The sequence below is a fragment of the Austrofundulus limnaeus genome, unplaced genomic scaffold (genome assembly GCF_001266775.1).
Source record: "Austrofundulus limnaeus strain Quisiro unplaced genomic scaffold, Austrofundulus_limnaeus-1.0 Scaffold468, whole genome shotgun sequence".
Classification (NCBI taxonomy): domain Eukaryota; kingdom Metazoa; phylum Chordata; class Actinopteri; order Cyprinodontiformes; family Rivulidae; genus Austrofundulus; species Austrofundulus limnaeus.
In genome coordinates this window covers 189,696-208,331 of record NW_013952870.1, presented here as the reverse complement: position 1 = coordinate 208,331, position 18,636 = coordinate 189,696, and the positions used below count along the sequence as shown (strand labels likewise).

The 18,636-nt window shown below is 38.1% G+C and overlaps 1 protein-coding gene across 1 annotated transcript in view; it reads right to left on the bottom strand.

The window, feature by feature from the left end:
- LOC106529812 (calcineurin subunit B type 1) overlaps positions 1–18,636 on the bottom strand; it is a 59,943-nt gene that overhangs the window by 27,493 nt on the left and 13,814 nt on the right. The window contains exon 2 of the mRNA XM_014025321.1: positions 10,139–10,178. Within this exon, the coding sequence (XP_013880775.1) occupies positions 10,139–10,178 (40 nt within the window). The remainder of the gene's footprint in view (positions 1–10,138; positions 10,179–18,636) is intronic.

The following is an 18,636-nucleotide window of genomic DNA, read 5'->3' as shown; positions in this document are numbered from 1 at the left end:
TGGTTTCATTTAAAAGAGTCGATCGTCAGATATTGTCCAAGATTAACCTTCAGGGTGGATATAGCTCGCTCACACCGATGACCTATCCATGTTATTTACCCAGAATGCTTTGCGTGTCAATAAAATGGCTCCATCTGTGTTAAAATATATTTGTAAAAATTTACAAAACTAAACAGCCTACAGTATTTTTACAGTCTTTGACAGTTAAAATAAATGTTTATCAAATAAAGTCTAATGTTACAACTAATCGTGGATCCCTTTAAGTCAGCTTATCCTATAAAAACTCTGATTGAAGTTGAGCCCAGATTCAGTCATTGGCCTTACAAACTTGAACTGCTTCCCTTTGTAAAGCAGAAAAAAACATTAAATTTGATGCATAACATGTATAAATATTTGTTCAACAAATCAGCTACAAATCTACAATAACTACAAAGAAGAAAGGAATGCACTATTCCTAAACTGCAATAACAGCTGTGTTCTTGAAAGGACAACACTTGATGAAAAGGTGACATAGATGTGAGAGCCAGCAAAGGTATGAGATGTTCTGTATTCCTACATCCCAACACCTGTACAGAGCATCACAAAGCAGGGGGAGTTAGGAGGGAACTGGCCCAGATAAAAGGATACCTGTAATATGTACTTCCAGTCTGATTTCACACATTTTTATAGCTTTTACAGAAAAAAATAAATAAATAAAAAATAAAAAAATTTGAAAGGCAAACTGGAGTCCACTTCTCTCCTACATAAAGCCTAACAGAGAAGGAGAAGATGTGTGTGTTTTGAGCCATAGCGTTAAGTCATCCTTCAGTCTTTGGAGCAAACTGCATGGAGGCTGAGTTGTCCCGTTGAGCTTTATTAAAAAACACAAAACGATAGACCCGATAATGATCTTTGCTCAATCCTCCTCCTTCATGACTGTACCAAAATGTGTGACTACTGTCTACAACAGGGTTATTCAACTGGTGGCCCAAGGGCCACATCCAGCTCGCGGGTGACCAAAATGCAGCCCGCCAATTGGTTCATTCATGTCTTAAAGGTGAAATGAAGGCTACTTTAGTTGGTGAATAACTGAATAATTTAATAGTATATGCTGTATGTCGTGTGAATATTAATAAAATGTCTAAATATTGTTGTAAATTTGACCAAAAATGTAATTTTCTACAAATTGCGTGAAAAACCATGCTTTTGCATCCCATTCAGAGCTCCAGCAGGGGGCTCAGTTTGTGTGATGTAACATGTGTTGAACGACTCTCGCTCCTCGTAGGATTACATTTAGAAGTAGCTTTTGTTTTTAAGACTTTTACATTATTTTGTGGACTTGAAATGGAATATTGTGTGGCCTTTGGGTTCACATGTGGTGCAGGGTCAGCTGCCAGCTTTTTTATTTTTATTTTTTTAAGATCCTGAGGGCAGAAGGTTTGTGTTGATGTGATGTGGAGGAAAGACTGGAAAACAATGTACCCTCTAAAACCTCTGTATGATATTTAGCTGAAATGATCCATCCCCAGTTAAATAGGGCTGTGTATTGGCAAGAATTTGGCGATACGATACATATCATGACAGAGGGGTCACGATACGATATATCCCGATATATCCCGATATATTTCGATACTGTAAACAAGGCGATATATTGCGATATTTTTGGTCCAAAAATTCTATTAAATAAAAACCTCTTACTGGTAAAGAAAAAAAATTCATTGTCTCAGAAAATTCTAATATTACATAGACATACTTTTGATACATTTAGCTGTGTTCTGCTTTGTATGCGTTTTATTTTATTTGTTTCATATTTCATCCATGTTTTCAATTATTAGACTAAATTTGCCAATATATAGTTTGAAAATATATTTTTTGAAGCTTTTAGTTTTTAATATTAATTTACAATATTGTCACCCAACACACAATATTTGAACTCCAGCGGCGGTGGCAGCTTCCGCAACACCGCACGCACGGAAAACGCTCTGCGCCCCTTCCGCGCCGCCCAAAACGTACGTGACGCAACGCACGACCCCTAGAGGCGCGTCCTCATAGACTTTGCATGTGAATCGGCCGCTCAAAACGCATTCAGTGAGAACGTACCATAACTTCAACTGACTGTAGTTTGCTGATCAATATGCAGCATTTGTACTTATTATCAGCTGTGCTGTGATGAAAAGAAAAAACACTGTCAAATACCTTAATACTGGTATAATTGTTGAAACTTTGTTTTACTTATTTAAGTTTCGTAAACTTTTATAACCACCACACACACACACCCAACACTAGGTGGGCGGGTGTTGATGCCAGTCTTCATGCCTTGTTCCAAATTTCTACCCAAAAGCCCGACTTTGACGCAAGAATGAGAGCTGCACATTACAGATTTAAACGTTCAGGGCTGTAATCTGATATTTTCAAAGAACCTCAAAGATGATAAATTTAAAGATAACAGTTTGAATGGGCCAATCTTTATTTCTAAAGTGAACTTCATTAAATAATAAACATAGTGAGCAGAGGCCAAGGTGGGAACAGTATGTCAGAGGTGGGCAATAAAATAATGTGCAAAGCCTAAAACATGGAGGCAGTGACCTGAAAAATTAAGTATTTTTTGTTTAAAAAGCTGGATGTTCAAAACACAGCCATGGGGCTTTCTGGTTTTAACCACCCAGAATTGAAGACTACTACAAGAAAAGTTTTCAACAATAAAATATCGTTTTACAGATTAACATAGCCAAAACAGGCATGTACAATGCTCATTCTGAGCTTTGAAATTAGGTCATTCCTGGTGGGTGGGGGGACACTTTCACTCAGACCTCGTCACATTTCCTGAGTCTCATCTCATACCATACAGGTCACTCATGAACCAAGGCTGTATTGTGTGTGTGTGTGTGTGGTGGTGGTGGTGGTGGTGGTGGTGGGGGACCACAGGGAGAGCCTGAATACTGTGCATTACGCTGATTACTCTGATAACGTTCAGCTCGCCTCCATGGACCAAACTGAGCACAAAGCAGGGCACAACATTGATGGTGTGTATTTATAGCTGTAAAGTCATCAGAAAACCCCCCCAACTCACCACCAAATGCTCAGGCTCCCGCCCTCAGGGAAACCCCTAGCAACAAGGAACTCCAGCAGAATGCTCACCGTTTATTTTTATTAAGGGTGGCTGCAGATGGGCCTGCATTGGCTTCAGGTTAGCAGATTTTATTCTCTTCTTTCTCTTTTGAGATAAAGATGCATCAAGAAGCCTGAGAGTGAACATATGCATGCTCTTCAACGTAGTGTGAACTGAAAATGAGTATGTGTTAAAAGGATGTGGTTTATATGCATTTGTGCTTTTAAGTAAGTCATTTTATTTGGTCAGATATAAGTTAAAAGAAGTTACAATTCTTTCAGTACAGGAAAAGAAAACTGTCATGTGACTGTTGAGAACATCAACAGAGCCGGGCAGTGATTGATGAAAGGTCCAGATTACTAGAAACTAGACTTTATTGGTTTATATCACAGAGTGAAGCAGGATAGATTTCTCAAACAAAAGGGTCAGAGCACAGATCTTCAATGCTAGTCTCTGCCTGTCCAAGAATTTGATAAGTTGAACAGCTGGTTCTGTCAGTCCAGAGTAAGAGAGCCGACTGTCAAAACAGTCAAGAGGGAGAAGAAATGATTTATCAGAATAAAAGTCGATTTCCCCCCTCAACATTTGACCAAAAAAACTAATGCACGTAGACTAGAAAAAAAAATCTTTGCAATTTCTAAATTCTTTCATGGTTGCATTCAGTGTGGACCTGTTTTGTAAAAAACATTTTCTCCTCAAAGCAGGTGGAGTGAAAACAACAGACATGATGGAAAAGGAAAGAAGATCTACAAGCAGAGCACTGAGAGCCTTGATTAGTTCAGTTCATGGCCATGATTCAGCTCCCCTCTCTGTGCCGCCATAATTTTGAAGGATGCTTGGGAGGCCAGGCAGGCCAAGGTCCTGTCCTCCTCTAAGTATGGACAAGCTGCAGTGTAGTTCTGTCCTCAGTCCTGCACACCAACAACACGTGTCACCGTGTCAAAGTGTGCTTCTGCACAAATGTGACAATAAAACAAGCTGTTGGACAAGCTAAAAACTCAAATATAAATAAAAGCCTCATATACATTAAAGAACTTCCTTGCCACCTTTCATGCCAGAGTTTTAGACTGAATTCACCTTATGTTGAAAAATGGAGTTGTAGTAGTTTGGTCAAACCTTGAAAATACCAATATACATAATCTCATCTCACAAAAAAGGTTAGGACTTGGAGTAAGTGTTGTGAATGACCAGGACTGTTTACTGGCAAAAAATCTGGTGATGTATGACACAGGGTCGCTCGACAATATATCACAATACTGTAAGCAAAGCAATATATTGTAAGCCTGTAAGTAAAGTTTATAGCACCTTTCATAGATATGAAATCACAAAGTGCTTCACAATAAAAGCAAGAAATTTTTTTTTTTAAAACATCACATTCATACAAAGAACAAGTAAAAACTGGGTAGAAAACGCATCAAAAACTAAAAACTTAGTTAAAAGCCTATTTGTTAAGAATTCTTCAGATGTTTTGTAAAAACATCAATAGAATCAAGGCTGTGTGGATCGGGGCAGTACATTCCACAGCAGGGGTTGGCATAAGGATTTTTTTCAGGTTGTCCAGCAGACATGTTGACAAAATCTGGTTGTCCAAAAGAAAAAAAAAAGTAATTTAATAAGTATATTTTTCTGTATACAAAGTTTACTATATACAAATGTTCTAAGTCAACCAGGTTGACAGTTTCAGGAGCTGCTTGAGTAAAACGGCACAACCCGCCCTACTCTGTTCTGATTGGGTAAAACTTTTGACTGTGGTTCTCGTTATTGGGTGAAAGAACCGCTAGTTTAATCCCTAGATGGCTTTTAAGTTTTTTCCCCTCCTATTCATTTTTACAATGACCAACACATGCAGCTGAAAACTTTAATCTACGTAGGTCTTTTTTTCTTGACTGTCCACCGGAGAGCCGGGATGCGGGATCTGGTTGTCCAAAAACAAAAATAGGTTGTCTCAGACAACCTAAACAATGGTTATGTCAACACCTGGGCAGTCAGGGTGCAGCTACTTGGAAAGATAGATCCCCACCAGATTTAAAATGAGTCCGGAGTACCACCAACAACCTCTGACCTTATGGCCTCAAATTGTGAGATGGCGACTTAAGCTGGATCAAATCTGAGATAAAAGAGGGAGCTTGTTCCTGTAAGGCTCTACAAGTTGGAACCAGAATTTTAAAATGAACTGGGAGCCAGTGAAAGAAGCTAAAATAGCTGTGATGTGAGCTTGTTTATTTATGTGAGTTAACTATCTTACAAATGAGTTCTGGACAACCTGGGGTAGTGCTGGGAGGTATACCGGTTCATTCAATTGTTTTTTTATTAATTTTGTTATGGTATGAATTTTTGGAATACCGGACATTCTGGTTTAGAAAGCCTGGTAAGCCAGGTAATTGTCAAAGGTGACTCCAATTATGAGAAAGGATATTTAAGGGGGGACAATTGTAAGTTTTTCTCCTCTTTGGATCTTCTCTGAAGAGTGGCAGCATGGGAGTCTCAGAACAACTCTCAAATGAGCTGAAAACAAAGGTTGTTCACTGTCTTGGTTTAGGGGAAGGATACAGAAAGATATCTCAGAGATTTCAGCTTTCAGTCTCCACTGAGAGAAACGTGAGAAAATGGAGGACCACAGGCACAGTTCAAAGTCACAGCTGGAAGTGGCAGACCAAGAAAAATCTCCAATGAACAGAAGCGAAGTATGTTGAGAACAGTCAGTCAACCCACAGACCAGCACCAAAGACCTACAACATCATCTTGCTGCTGATGGAGTCACTGTGCATCGTTCAACTATTCAGCACACTTTACACAAGGAGATGCTGTATGGGAGAGTGATGCAGAGGAAGCCTTTTCTCCGCCCACATCACAAACAGAGCTGCTTGAGGTATGCTAAAGCACATTTGGACAAGCCCGTTTCATTTTGGAATAAGGTGCTGTGGGCTGATGAAACTAAAATAGACTTATTTAGGCAGAACAAGGGTCGTTATGCATGGAGGAAAAATAACACAGCTCTCCAAGAAAAACACCTGCTACCTACAGTAAAATTTGGTAGTGGTTCCATCATGCTGTGGGGCTGTGTGGCCAGTACAGGGACTGGGAATCTTGTTAAAGTTGAGGGACGCATGGATTCCAATCAATATCAGCAGATTCTGGAGACCAATGTCCAGGAATCAGTGACAAAGCTGAAGCTGCTGAAGCCGGGGCTGCATCTTCCAACAACGACCCTAAACACTGCTCAAAATCTACTATTCATGCAGAGAAACAAGTACAACGTTCTGGAATGGCCAACTCAGTCCCCAGACCTGAATATTATTGAAAATCTGTGGTGTCATTTAAATAGAGCTGTCTGTGGTTGGAAACCAYCAAACCTAAATGAACTATAGATGTTTTGTAAAGAAGAGTGGTGTAAAATACCTTCAGCCACAATCCAGACTCTCATTAGAAGCTATAGGAAGCATTTAGAGGCTGTTATTTCTGCAAAAAGAGGATCTACTAAATATTGAGTTAATGTTTTTTTTGGTGCCTAAATTTATGCACCTGCCTAATTTTGTTTAACCAATTATTGCACACTTTCTGTAAATAACAAACTTTATTTCACTTCTCAAATCTCACTGTGTTTGTCCCCAACATGATATATTTTACTGATTTTTTTATCCAAACAATCAATGAGTTATAAAAGGTAAATCAGGAAAATTAACAAGGCTTTCCAAACTTGCGTACCTCACTGTAATTTATTTWAAAAAATGCGAGTTGATGCTGTAGTTGGATCAAGCTTGAAGTGATCTTACYGTTTAAAAGAACAGTTAAATTGTACCAGCCCCTGCCTCCTACACATCTTCTAAAAGTGTAGGACCAAAACTCTCACTAATTACTTTCAAAGCTTTAAAGCAATAATTAATATTGAATGAATTATTATGTCAATCCAGGCAGCAACACAGTCCCCAAAGACCACCCACACTACTCCAAGACCAGACATCCTCCCAGTGCTCATTAAAAACAAGCTGCAGTGGATCCTTACAGTCTGGTTCTTAACCAGAGATCAGGGCTGCAACCAACTAGGGCTGGGCGATAAATCGATTTAATCGATTAAGTCGAATTTGCCATTTACAACATTGACATTGTAATTATATTTGATGATGATAGGAGGGTTAATTCGACCAGTAGGGCTACGCAGTGTCATTATATCACATGCATGCCTATATGAAACAGGAAATACAAGTCGCAAACTCGCTGGGACTACACATCCCAGTATGTCTATCATTGGGAAAGTTGTGATTATTCTGTTATCAACTACTTCTGGCGATGTTACATGTAGGGCTGCCACAAACGATTATTTTTATAATCGATTAATCATCGATTATTTTTTCGATTAGTCGACTAATTGGATCACATATTAATTGAATATAAAACATATATAAAACATATATTTATATAAAAGAGCTTATTGCGCCAGAATGCAGCTGCTATTATATAACCATGGTTAGATTTTAGCTATATGCCAACTAAAAATAACTGCAGTGGAAGGCAAGTTCTGCTCTGCAGATATTGCACAGGTTTCTCTTTTATTTTCTTAAAAAGTTCCCACACTTTTGAGCTCTGTTGTCAGGTAGCCATGATACCAGAGCCTGTCTGTATAATGTCTTGTGACGTCCACGGCCTACCCCAGTTACCACTACTGTGCATGTGTGTCAAGGACAGAAAGGCAGATGTGGCAGTGGAAGGTGTCAAAGCAGTTTGGAGAGAAAAACAAAGTAAAGAACAAAAAAAAAGAGAAAACGATTAATCGATTATAAAATCAGTCATCGATTATTTTAATAATCGATTAGTCGTCGAATAATCGATTAATCGTGGCAGCCCTAGAGCCGACTGTATCAGGAAGCACTTTATAAAGAGAGTCAAACCATTACAAACTCATAAAAGAGTCACCATGCATGCACTGATCTGATCGTACGTGCTCCGAATGTCAGGCGCACGTTTTGCCACATGATATCATTGCGTACTGTAAGATCTTTCTTTTGAAAATGAAAAAACTAAATAAAACAAACTGCAGTCATCGATAAGATGTTTAGTTCATTTATTAAAATTTTTTTCAAGTTATTTTTCAGTTCATCAGCAGCCGCTTGTGAGCATAAATATGAATGGAACGGAAATTAATTTCCTGAATCAATAGACACAAGTGTTAGAATTTGCGGCACATTATCTGAGGAAAAGGATAGTTAAGATAGTTAATTAGATAGATAGTTAAGATAGTTCGATAAGAAAAGTTAGCCTGCTTTTGTTAATTATTTGTTGTATTTTCTCATAAAAACAGATTTGGTCAACTAAGTTTAATTAGCAATGATTAGACTTTTTTTATTATAACAAAGTTTAACTACACATCAAGCTTTACCTGTATCGGCTCATCATCAAGCAACAATTAAATATAATGAAGTTTTCACCTGTGATTGTTTTATTTAAATCATTTATTAGGAATGATGATCATAGTAAATCCAACTTCTTTATAAATAACCACGAAAAAACTAAACACATATAAATAATATCTACACTGGAGTTTGGAATACAGGGTCAGAAACTTGCGCTGGAATGCAGTCTTTTTTACACAAGAGATGGTGAGTAAAGCAACCAATTTAAGTAATGTAGTTAACAACAAACTTTATTTTTGGGGGGGGGGGAATGAGGCAAAAATGACACATTTCCTCGTCTGGCAGCATTTTCTCCAAAGCGACCTGTCATCACAGCGCAGCAGCAAACTCCAGCTGGACAGCAACAATAATGACAGCGCAATTTTTTATCAACTCTGTCAACAACAGTTATCTGCTCTGGGCCAAATATAGGTGACCATTTGGACCGGACATGTAAAGAACCATGGGCTCCTTTTTTTTCTTCACAACTTGTCTGCGTGCATCTGGAGATCGAATGGTTGCGCACAGGTTTGGGCCAGAGATGTGGCACAAAATACAAAAATTTTATTTGTAAGCTGATTTGGTCGACCTAGATGGGATCAGATCAGAGCCAAAATGTTTTTTGCACGTGTCAAGCAGGTTTATGATCATAGAGACCAACCTTGCAGAGCTGGAGAATTTGCGTAAACCCTCCGACTGTTCTCCACAAGGGTTGCGCGCACTGCTCCCCATTTAAATAATGTATTAACTTATCAAGAGTTTGTTCTCATTTTCACATCATTGTACAAGTTATGAACTGTACTGCCTTTGGAGAATACTTCACCAACATAAACGTCAAGTAGATAAACTCCAGCCTCCAGCTTGTGAGCGTGCGCGCATCTAAACCAAGCCATGCTGATCTGGTGAAACAGATTTAGTCCTGATTTTAATGCCATCGGTTTTGTCTTCGCCTCTGTCTGTTGACAGAGAGACATCTGTCATAACTTGTCAGCATTGGGTGCAGCCTGTAAATGTCCATGGCACCAGCTGATGGGCAGGGCCGTAAAGTGGTGGTGGTGGTGGGGCAATGGCCCCCTGGCCCACCCTATTCCGGCGCCATTGGTTTCCATCTCTGCTTTTGCGCATTAACTCCATTACAGGATGGGGGAAATTGGTCTTGGCGGAGATTTGCGCTTCTAGTTTGTTATTATAATCATAATTTATTTGCATTTAGAATTTATGATTTTTCTCTAATTTTTACATTGCTCACTTCTTGTTGGCTTTGTCTGTGGCTAAAGTGGTGTTTTATGACCCAGTAAGCGATTCTGAAGCAGCCCCCCCCCCCTCCTCCCCCACTGAGTCAGACCAGGAGTTCTGCTCGCGTATACTTTTGGCATATACCTTTTGTCATAACTTCGGATCTACATGGTGTAACAACACAATTTAAAAACTGGTTTAAAGTTCGAAGTCTCTACTTTTCACTCAAGGGTCTCAGAGAGGACGGATGAAATTCATTACAAACGCTTTTAATAATTGATTTTTATAGACTCGTTGTAGCCCTACCAGAGAATATGCATTAACATCATAAAAAACAACATGACGGCACGCATTACTATTAGGACAAACGATGAAAATAAAAATAACCTAATTATTAAGGTAGAAAAAATAGATTCAAAATACTTACAATGTGAGCACATCTCCAGGGGGTAACTGGCTTCATTTCCCTGAAAGAGAAAGAATAAAAAATGTTAGAAAACTAAATAAAATTTATTCTATTAAGTCCAATCATTACATTTACAAAAAGAAAGCTGAAAAATGTATCATGTGTTCTAATGTTTTTAAAAACAATGGTCTTTGGTTTTGTTGTTTTGTTTGTTTGTTCTGATTGTTACAAATCTTTCAAATCTAATTACTTTCTCCTGCTCTCGCCATCTCTCCATTGATGCCACACTTCATTCAACTTTTGTATCTTTTTATTTTCTTTGTCCTATAAATTTTTTGCTGTTTGACAAATAAATTTGGGCCTCAATCTTGAAAAACATTTATTTTAGTTCTGGGCATAGATTAAAATTTTTTAATCGTGATTAATAGCCTTTTTTTTAAATAGAAACCACAAATTTACAAATGCTGAAGGTGTACATTTGTATACTGCAATCTGTGACACACTGTGCATTTTTATACTTTTTCTTTTTTTCTTGTTACTTATTGTTTTTGTTAGTTTTTTTGCTGACAACTGGGACCTCAGTATTTCTTTCATTCTGTGTTTAGAATGTCAAAAAAAATAACCGATTTCTTGATTAATCTTATTATTATGGACAAAATGTAACTGTCTCCAAGATGTTTAAAGCATTTTTTAGGTATCGTTTCAAATAAAAAAAGGGGGCAATGCATTTTAAAAAACTAAAGCAAAGCAAGTCGGTCTTACTTTTTCTTCCTCCAACACCTGGTTAGGCTCATCGGCAGAGAACTATTATTCTTTCCAGCCCGCCATTCGCTGGGAAAGGTTTTATAATATAAAAATGCCCTGAAGAATCTGGTGACTTCCGCCATGTTTCTGCCACGTCGATTTTAGCCTAAAATTCTTGTCCACTCTTCATAAAGCTACTATTTTCTTTGAACTGTTTTTAAATCTAATTTTACAAATACATGTTTTACCTCCAAACACACAAAATTTGTTTCACTTGGTACAAGTTAACCTACAACCCCAAACTACTCACTGACACACATAAATGAACAAACTCATTTTTTATGTCTCCATCAAAAGATAAGGTACACATGATAAAATGTAACCTAAATTCTTGAAATGTAATGTTTCACATCACAGTCCAACTTGTCACACCTCTCTTTATCTTTGCTGGTACAAGATGTACAAGGACAGCATTAGCATTGGTACTACAGAAACCAAACACACGAGCCTTTTCAAGCATGACTCTGCTTTTCAAACTGTTATGATAGCGCACACACCAGCATCTTTAAAAGGAAACAGATCATTGCAGTTTATAAAAACATTTTTACAGAAAAGTGAGAGTAATTAATTAAAATATGTCTAGAATATTTTGCAAACAAGAAATGGTCAACAGTTTCTTTATGTTTAAAGTGAAGGCCTAAAACCTTACATTCACACAAACACATTTAACATTCTCAACAGAAGAAATTAAAATTGGACAATGGTTTTTTGTTGAAGTTAGGGGTGCACTATAGTTATCGGCCCGATATAATAACAAACAGAACCGATAATATATGTTTGCCAGCGCGGCGGTGAGTGCGCTCTTTTATTTTTATCCTTTTTGGTCAAGCCGCTTCCCATCCGGCACAACCCGAGCAACGTTCAAGTGGTGTCAGAAAAAATGACTTTCTCACTAGAAAAATAATCAGAATACCCCGTGCTGAAAAACAACCAGCCATTTTAAGAATTATTAATATTATTTTACCAATTAACCCTGTTTGTTACGCACAAACTTTAAAATTATAAACATAAAAAGGTCGGAACAACTACTACCAATTTGAGAACATGTAAAGTCTGTTACCTCCTGAATGCAGCACAAAGTCCGTTCTGCTAAAATGCTAACAACAACAAGCTACCATTCAAGAACTCATCAGGACTTAAATCATTGCTGAGGCTTTTGACAAATCCGAACAAACTGCCAGAGAGGACGCAGATCTCAAGCACTTTAACGATGGAAATGATGGAGCTTGACAACCAGCCGTTCACCCTCGCTTAAGACCAAAGCTTTTATCACCTGTTAGCCATGGTTTACCATGCTGAACAGCCGCTGCCTCTGTGTCTGTCTTCCTGTAAGTATGCGGTCGTAATGCATTCACACTCTCAGAAGCACTGTTTCAGGTAGAACAATGTTTTAAATCATATATTAATAATAATAAAAACAAATGTAACTTAATAGATCTAAACTAGATCTCTGTAATCTAACTTGTGTTAGTGCATTATCTGTTTTGAACTTGTGGAATGACTCTTGTTTAAAGCTGAGATCAGTGTTAAAGGTCTTTTTATAATTAGTGTGCCTTATTTAAAAAGATGGCCATTTGAGAAATTGTTTTGTTTGATATACTTTAAGAAATGTTTGTTTACTAAGAGCAAATTTCAAATAATATAATTTAGTGTCATTTATTTATTTTGGTCTTGTTTATTTATACTATGATCTGGGCCAACAAGCAATCAACTGGTCTAGTGAGGAGTGCCAAATTCAGGCTTTTGTTGGCAAACTGGCAGCTAGTTTTATTCTTCCACTGGTTCAGTCCAGAGCAGGACACGGTCCCGTCACAACATAAAGTTTCAGACAACTCATAAAAAAGTTGACCAATGCTTAAGATGTCTACAATGAAAATGTAAGAAAAAAAATCACCTGGAAGCCTATTTTGGATGTATAAATACTGTAATGCTGATGATTAGATTGAATATATAGCCTACATAAGTATTAGTTTGACAGGGCCTACAGCAAAAAATGACCAAAAAGTCAGCTGACTGAAGTTGTTTATCAAATAAATCTGGACTAAAGCCCTTTTGTGTAAAACTCTAAAAAAGTAGACTTATTTAGTATGAGTTAAAAACATAAAACAGGTTATCTCTTATACCTACTATGAGTTAACCTAATAGTGCAAGAAAAAAACATCTACATTATTTGTTTGGTGACAAATTAAGTCTCATTGCAGTTTTTACTGAGAACTCACACTAAGTTAGCCTGGTAAAAACCAGACTCTTGTCCTTCACTTTGCTTCGTACGAGGGTCTGGACTCTTGGCTATAGAGAAGTGATTCTTGCTGGAGGTGTGGCCTCTGCTGAAATTTAAAATGATTGGATCTGTTGGCCACAAATGCCAGCTCCACTGTGAAGGAGGCTAAGCTAAGAAGCTAGCTGGAAATCGCGTGCAAAACTCCGCCTTCTGTTTGGCCCAGGTGAAATAAACTACAAGCAGACACTGCACAGAAAAACGACGTTCTGTTCTCTGATTGGCCCAAATGAAATGTTCCCAAAGAAATCCTCGTCTATGGGAGAAATCCCAGAGGGAGCAGTGAAGGGAAACTAGAATTGAGCGGAACTGCTTAGTAAGGCAAGGGCCAAGCTAAGCTAGTACTGGTAGGTATGTCATCCCCTGGCTATTTGCTGCACTGCTGTGAAGGGTGAAGCCTCATAAAAGTTGTGGTATTTTAAGAGCAGCGAGGAGAAAGAGGTGACCCAGGATTAGCCAGAAGAGCGCCTTAGCATTTGACACTATCAGGAGAGTGGAGGCAGTCACTAGTAGGCTTAGGCAGTATGAAGGTATTGTTATACCGCTGTATCAAAATATGATGGTCGTATATAAAATTATGGCTATGAGTCAGGTGAGCTTAAGTGTCAAATTTCCACAGAGCTGCTATGAAAACTGGGACATAAACATTCAAGGTTCTTTCAGAAGATGCTCCATAATGTTACTGACATGAGTTTGGACCTCCTTAACTTATTTAGAAGACAAACGGAGGAGAGCACCCTCATCTGTCGCACATCCTCACCTCTAAGCGAGGTAGTGACAGACACATTTCTTGCCAGCTCCTGAAAAGATGGGCCTGTGTAGATCTGACTGACTGCTTCTGGAACCACCCAGCCCTGAGTTACTGAAGTTAGACAAATGGCTGAACTTCTTTCAAATTAAAACTTTGTGATGTTTTTTTTTTTTTTGAGACCCGCAAACTCTTTGTTGCAGACAAGGAAATGACTACAAACTTTATAGGCACAAAGACATCTCTCACTAAAAGCTGAATTTTAAACACAGAATGAGCAACAGCAAAAATATTACTAGCATTTATTAAAATAAATTAAAAGCTCTTTTCTTTTTTTTTTATAAAATTTACAGAACATGAAAAAGTCAGCAATTAAATGTACATTAGTTGGATCTCTCTTATTAAAATAACTTAAATAGTATCTCTAGTCCTAAACCAGCTTCAGATAGCTAGAATGTAGATGTGGTGAAGCCAATTAAACATAATAACAGCCTGCCACACACAAGAGCATGCTGCTGAAATTATCTGAAACGCTTGAAGACAGTTAAATTAGCAAGATGGACTTGAGCAATTGAACAACCACATCTTTTCATCTCCACAATTAACAAAAAAATTTTTTACATTTTTTTCCAACTTTGATTTGTATGCTTTGCTCTCACTCACTACAGCAGGAGGAATTATTATCAGGAATTAGTATTTGTGACTCAATAATCATTGTGATAGTACATTTGAAAGACAAAAGAAGTCAAAACTTAATTATGTGTAATTAATACAACCCAAAACTTTCTTTCTTTCTTTCTTTCTATATGTCTCCCGGGTGGAAGACCGGAGACTTACCCACTGAGCTATACAGTGAGCTTATATATATATATATATATATATATATATATATATATATAATTTTTAAGTGTGTGTGTATCAAACAACCCTTGTTTGAGCTTCCTATGAACTTAACACCTGACATTTCTCTTGTTTAAGTGCTGCAGGGTCACTGCAGGTAAATGGATTCAGGGCAAAGAAGATTTGGTTTGGGGATTAAGGGTCAAGGCCCTAATTATCTTCTGTGGCCATCAGAGTAATTCTTACTATGTTTATCTGTAACAAGTCACTTCATGCAGACACAGTTTTTCCAATTATCATATATGCATACACAGGCACATATCTACTAAAAAGAGGACACACATAAAATCACAGAGACAAGTGTTAAAGGGATCCATGATTAGTTGTAACATTAGACTTTATTTGATAAACACTGATTTTACTTGTGAGATCAGGTGGGGGTGTGGATTACCAAGGGTGATCCCGACGTAACTTTTCTACAGCAGGAGGGAGAAATTCTGAGGATTCATTCTGTCTCTCTGCGTTTTAAAACGCTATAATTTCTTCATTATATTTCAAACTCCTCCTGCTCAATTGTCTCTGCACTTGCAGCCCTGACACAGGTGCAGTGACGTAACTGACGATAGGACAGTATGGTAAATTTCTACCGTAGGCCAACTTCATACAGTTTCTACCATCTCTACCGCATATACCGCGCAGCCCTAGCTTGGCGCTAGTGCGACACAATAATCTACGCTAAACTGAACACCCATTCAGAAGAAGACAGAACATAACAAACATAGGAGAACAGGTCATGCAGCCACAGACCCTGCACAGAGCAAGTATCTTCATGAAGACATCATAAGGAGGCACAACCATTAACAGAAAAAAAACTAAAAAAAAACACACAAGGGAAGATGAGGGAAAAAAACAAACCAAAACATCATATTATAATCAACAATGTAACACACTATGGTGTTTATAAAAAAAACCTCTGCATAGAGCACATTTATTAGCCAGAGGAGTAAGTGAGTTTAGGGGGATTTGTATCTGAAGCCATGAGTGTTGCATGCACTTGTGTGAATATCTGAAGAATGAGCCCGAAGAATCAAGTCCCCAAAACCCGTGCAGCCATAGTTCAGAATATGGATGCTAAGTGTTCTTTCTGTGCGGCCCTCAGCTTGCTCCAGGAACAGATCACAGACGGGTGTGAGGGGTGGGGGGCAGACCCTCAGTCGATGTAAACATCCAGGAAGAATTTAGTCCACAGCTCAAGGCCATTGTAGGAGAGAGACAAATTGTGTAATCAGTTGTTTTTTGAACAGAAGAGCCAGTCAAACAATAACAATTTTCCATTTGCTTCAATGTCTGCTGGTACATCTCAAGGTGGCAAATCCAATCAGACAAATAGTGTGGATAAATTCCACCGAGCCGTATTATCAGCTTTCGCAAAGATCAATTCCATCTCGCCAGCAAAGTCCAGGAACCACAGCTGGCCCGCGACCCTCAGCAGAACTGCTTGCAGACCGAGTCCAGCTCGCTCAAGGCAAAAGTCTGAGTGCTGATAGTACAGCAATCCTTCAAATTGGCCAGGCAGCCAGGAAATGAACAGCCACCGACGCTGTTTTTTAGAACACCAGGAGACCACCAAGCCAATCTGTAGAATCCAGTGATCAGAATCCAGACACGTATCCAGAACAGAGCAGAACACAGGTCCCACATTTGACATGTCCTCCCATAGAAGAAAAAAAACTTTGTTCCAAAAAATTTATTAAGAGACCAGCTAACCAAATCCATAAAAATAAAAAATATCCACTATATCTGGTTTCAGATAAAAACGTTAAGGCTCCAAGCACTCATCCAAGCAGCAAAGCAGGGAAGGGCGGGAGATAAGGAAAAAGCGCCGTACTCGTCCGAGAGTGGAAAGAAATAAAATGTATGGTGATAGCGTTGGGGCTAATGCTAAAGCTAACAGGCTAAGCTGAGGTGGTTCTTCCATGAAACATCTCTGTAGTCCTCCATCCATATTTTCAGTTACAGGCCGAGTCGTTTCTACCTTCTCTCTGTCAACGCTCTCTGGTTTCATTTTAAAAAGACAACCGTCAGATATTGTCCAAGATTAACCTTCAGGGTGGATATAGCTCACTAGCAGCCTCGCATCAAGGACCTATCCATGTCATCATTTACCCAGAATGCTTTGTGTGTAAATAAAATGGCCCTGTCCATGTAATATATTTTTAACTTTTAGTTTAAAAGTTATAAAATCTAAACAGTACAGTATTTTTACAGTTTTTATTTCACAGTTAAAATTAATGTTTATAAAATAGAGTCTAATGTTACAACTAACCATGGATCCCTTTAAAACAAGAGGTGGACTAGTTTGCTAATTAATAATGCAGGTTTCCTTTAAAAACAGGCCAATGAGAACAAAACAAGTTCTACATGATGATGAAGAGTCTTGGCAGTGTGCTCAGCTCAGTAGCAGCACTGCAGCCGACCCAAAAACCCAGCTAATTATAGACCTGAAGAACTGGAAACATGAAAAACTGAGCACAGTGCATCCAGCTGTAAACTGAAAAATTGTTCTGAACATTTTTCCATTTTATGTTGGGAAATGAGAATTGTAGTAGTTTTGGTCAAACATCAGGGTTTCCCCTACATCAGGGCTATTCAACTAAACTGCTCCGGGGGCCACAGTTACTGCCAGTCAACAGCTGAGGGGCCGAACATCCAGCAATTAAAGTTATTATGTAAATAATAACAGCAATTAAAGTTATTATGTAAATAAACCAAGTATTACAAAGATCTGTTACTTTTGAATTGGTTTATTTTGCTGCATTTAATCATGAACACAACATACAGAACCCTATAAAAGTAGTGATAATTACACATTATCAAAAACAAAAGAAACACATTATGCCAGTTTTTGCTGGACCCCAAGAAGAGTTGTCTCTGATTCATGGGGATCCAAATAAATAAACAAATAAACCTAAAATTCACTATTATGTTTATGTTCTCCTTACAGTATCCTCTGACCCTGAGTTGAGGAGAACAAGATCAGTCAGTGTGAATCCACTAACACAGGCAGAAAATGGAAAAATGACGAAAGAAAAACAAGTGTCACAGGGCAGTCGCAAACTGAGTATAAATTAAAATGTTAATGTTGAAAATTTTGAAATTAACTGACTACTTGTTTCAATCATGATCGTCTTCATTCTAGGCTCTATCTGCTACAGTGTGTCCTGCTGGAATGTGATGTAATTTGTGTCATACAGGTGTGATGGAGTGAGGTCAATCCAATAGTATGTCAGAATGGTTTATATTTACACTTCTCATCCAACCACAATCAAATTCACTCTATACAAGCGCTTCATGTATCTGGATAAATTTCTATTTTTTTTTGAACAATGAAAAGATGGAAAACAAGTCAAAGTTAAATAGTTTTGCATTTTTAATGGGATCCCCGATTAGTTGTAACATTAGAATTTATATATAAACATATACTTTAACTGTAAAATAAATGTTGTAAAAATACTGTAGGATGTTCAGTTTTTATCATTTTTAAACTAAAAGTTTTAAAATATATTACACGGATGGGGCCATTTTATTTACACGCAAAGCATTCTGGGTAAATAATGACATCAACTAGGTCATCTGTGTGAGGCTGCTAGCGAGCTATATCCACCCTGAAGGTTAATCTTGGACAATATCTGATGATCGACTCATAAATGAAACCAGAGAGCGTTGACAGAGAGGAGAAGGTAGAAATGTCTCAGCCTGGAACTGAAAATATGGATGGAGGACAACAGAGCTGCTTCATGGAAGAAGAACCTCAGCTTAGCCTGTTAGCTTTAGCATTAACACCGACGC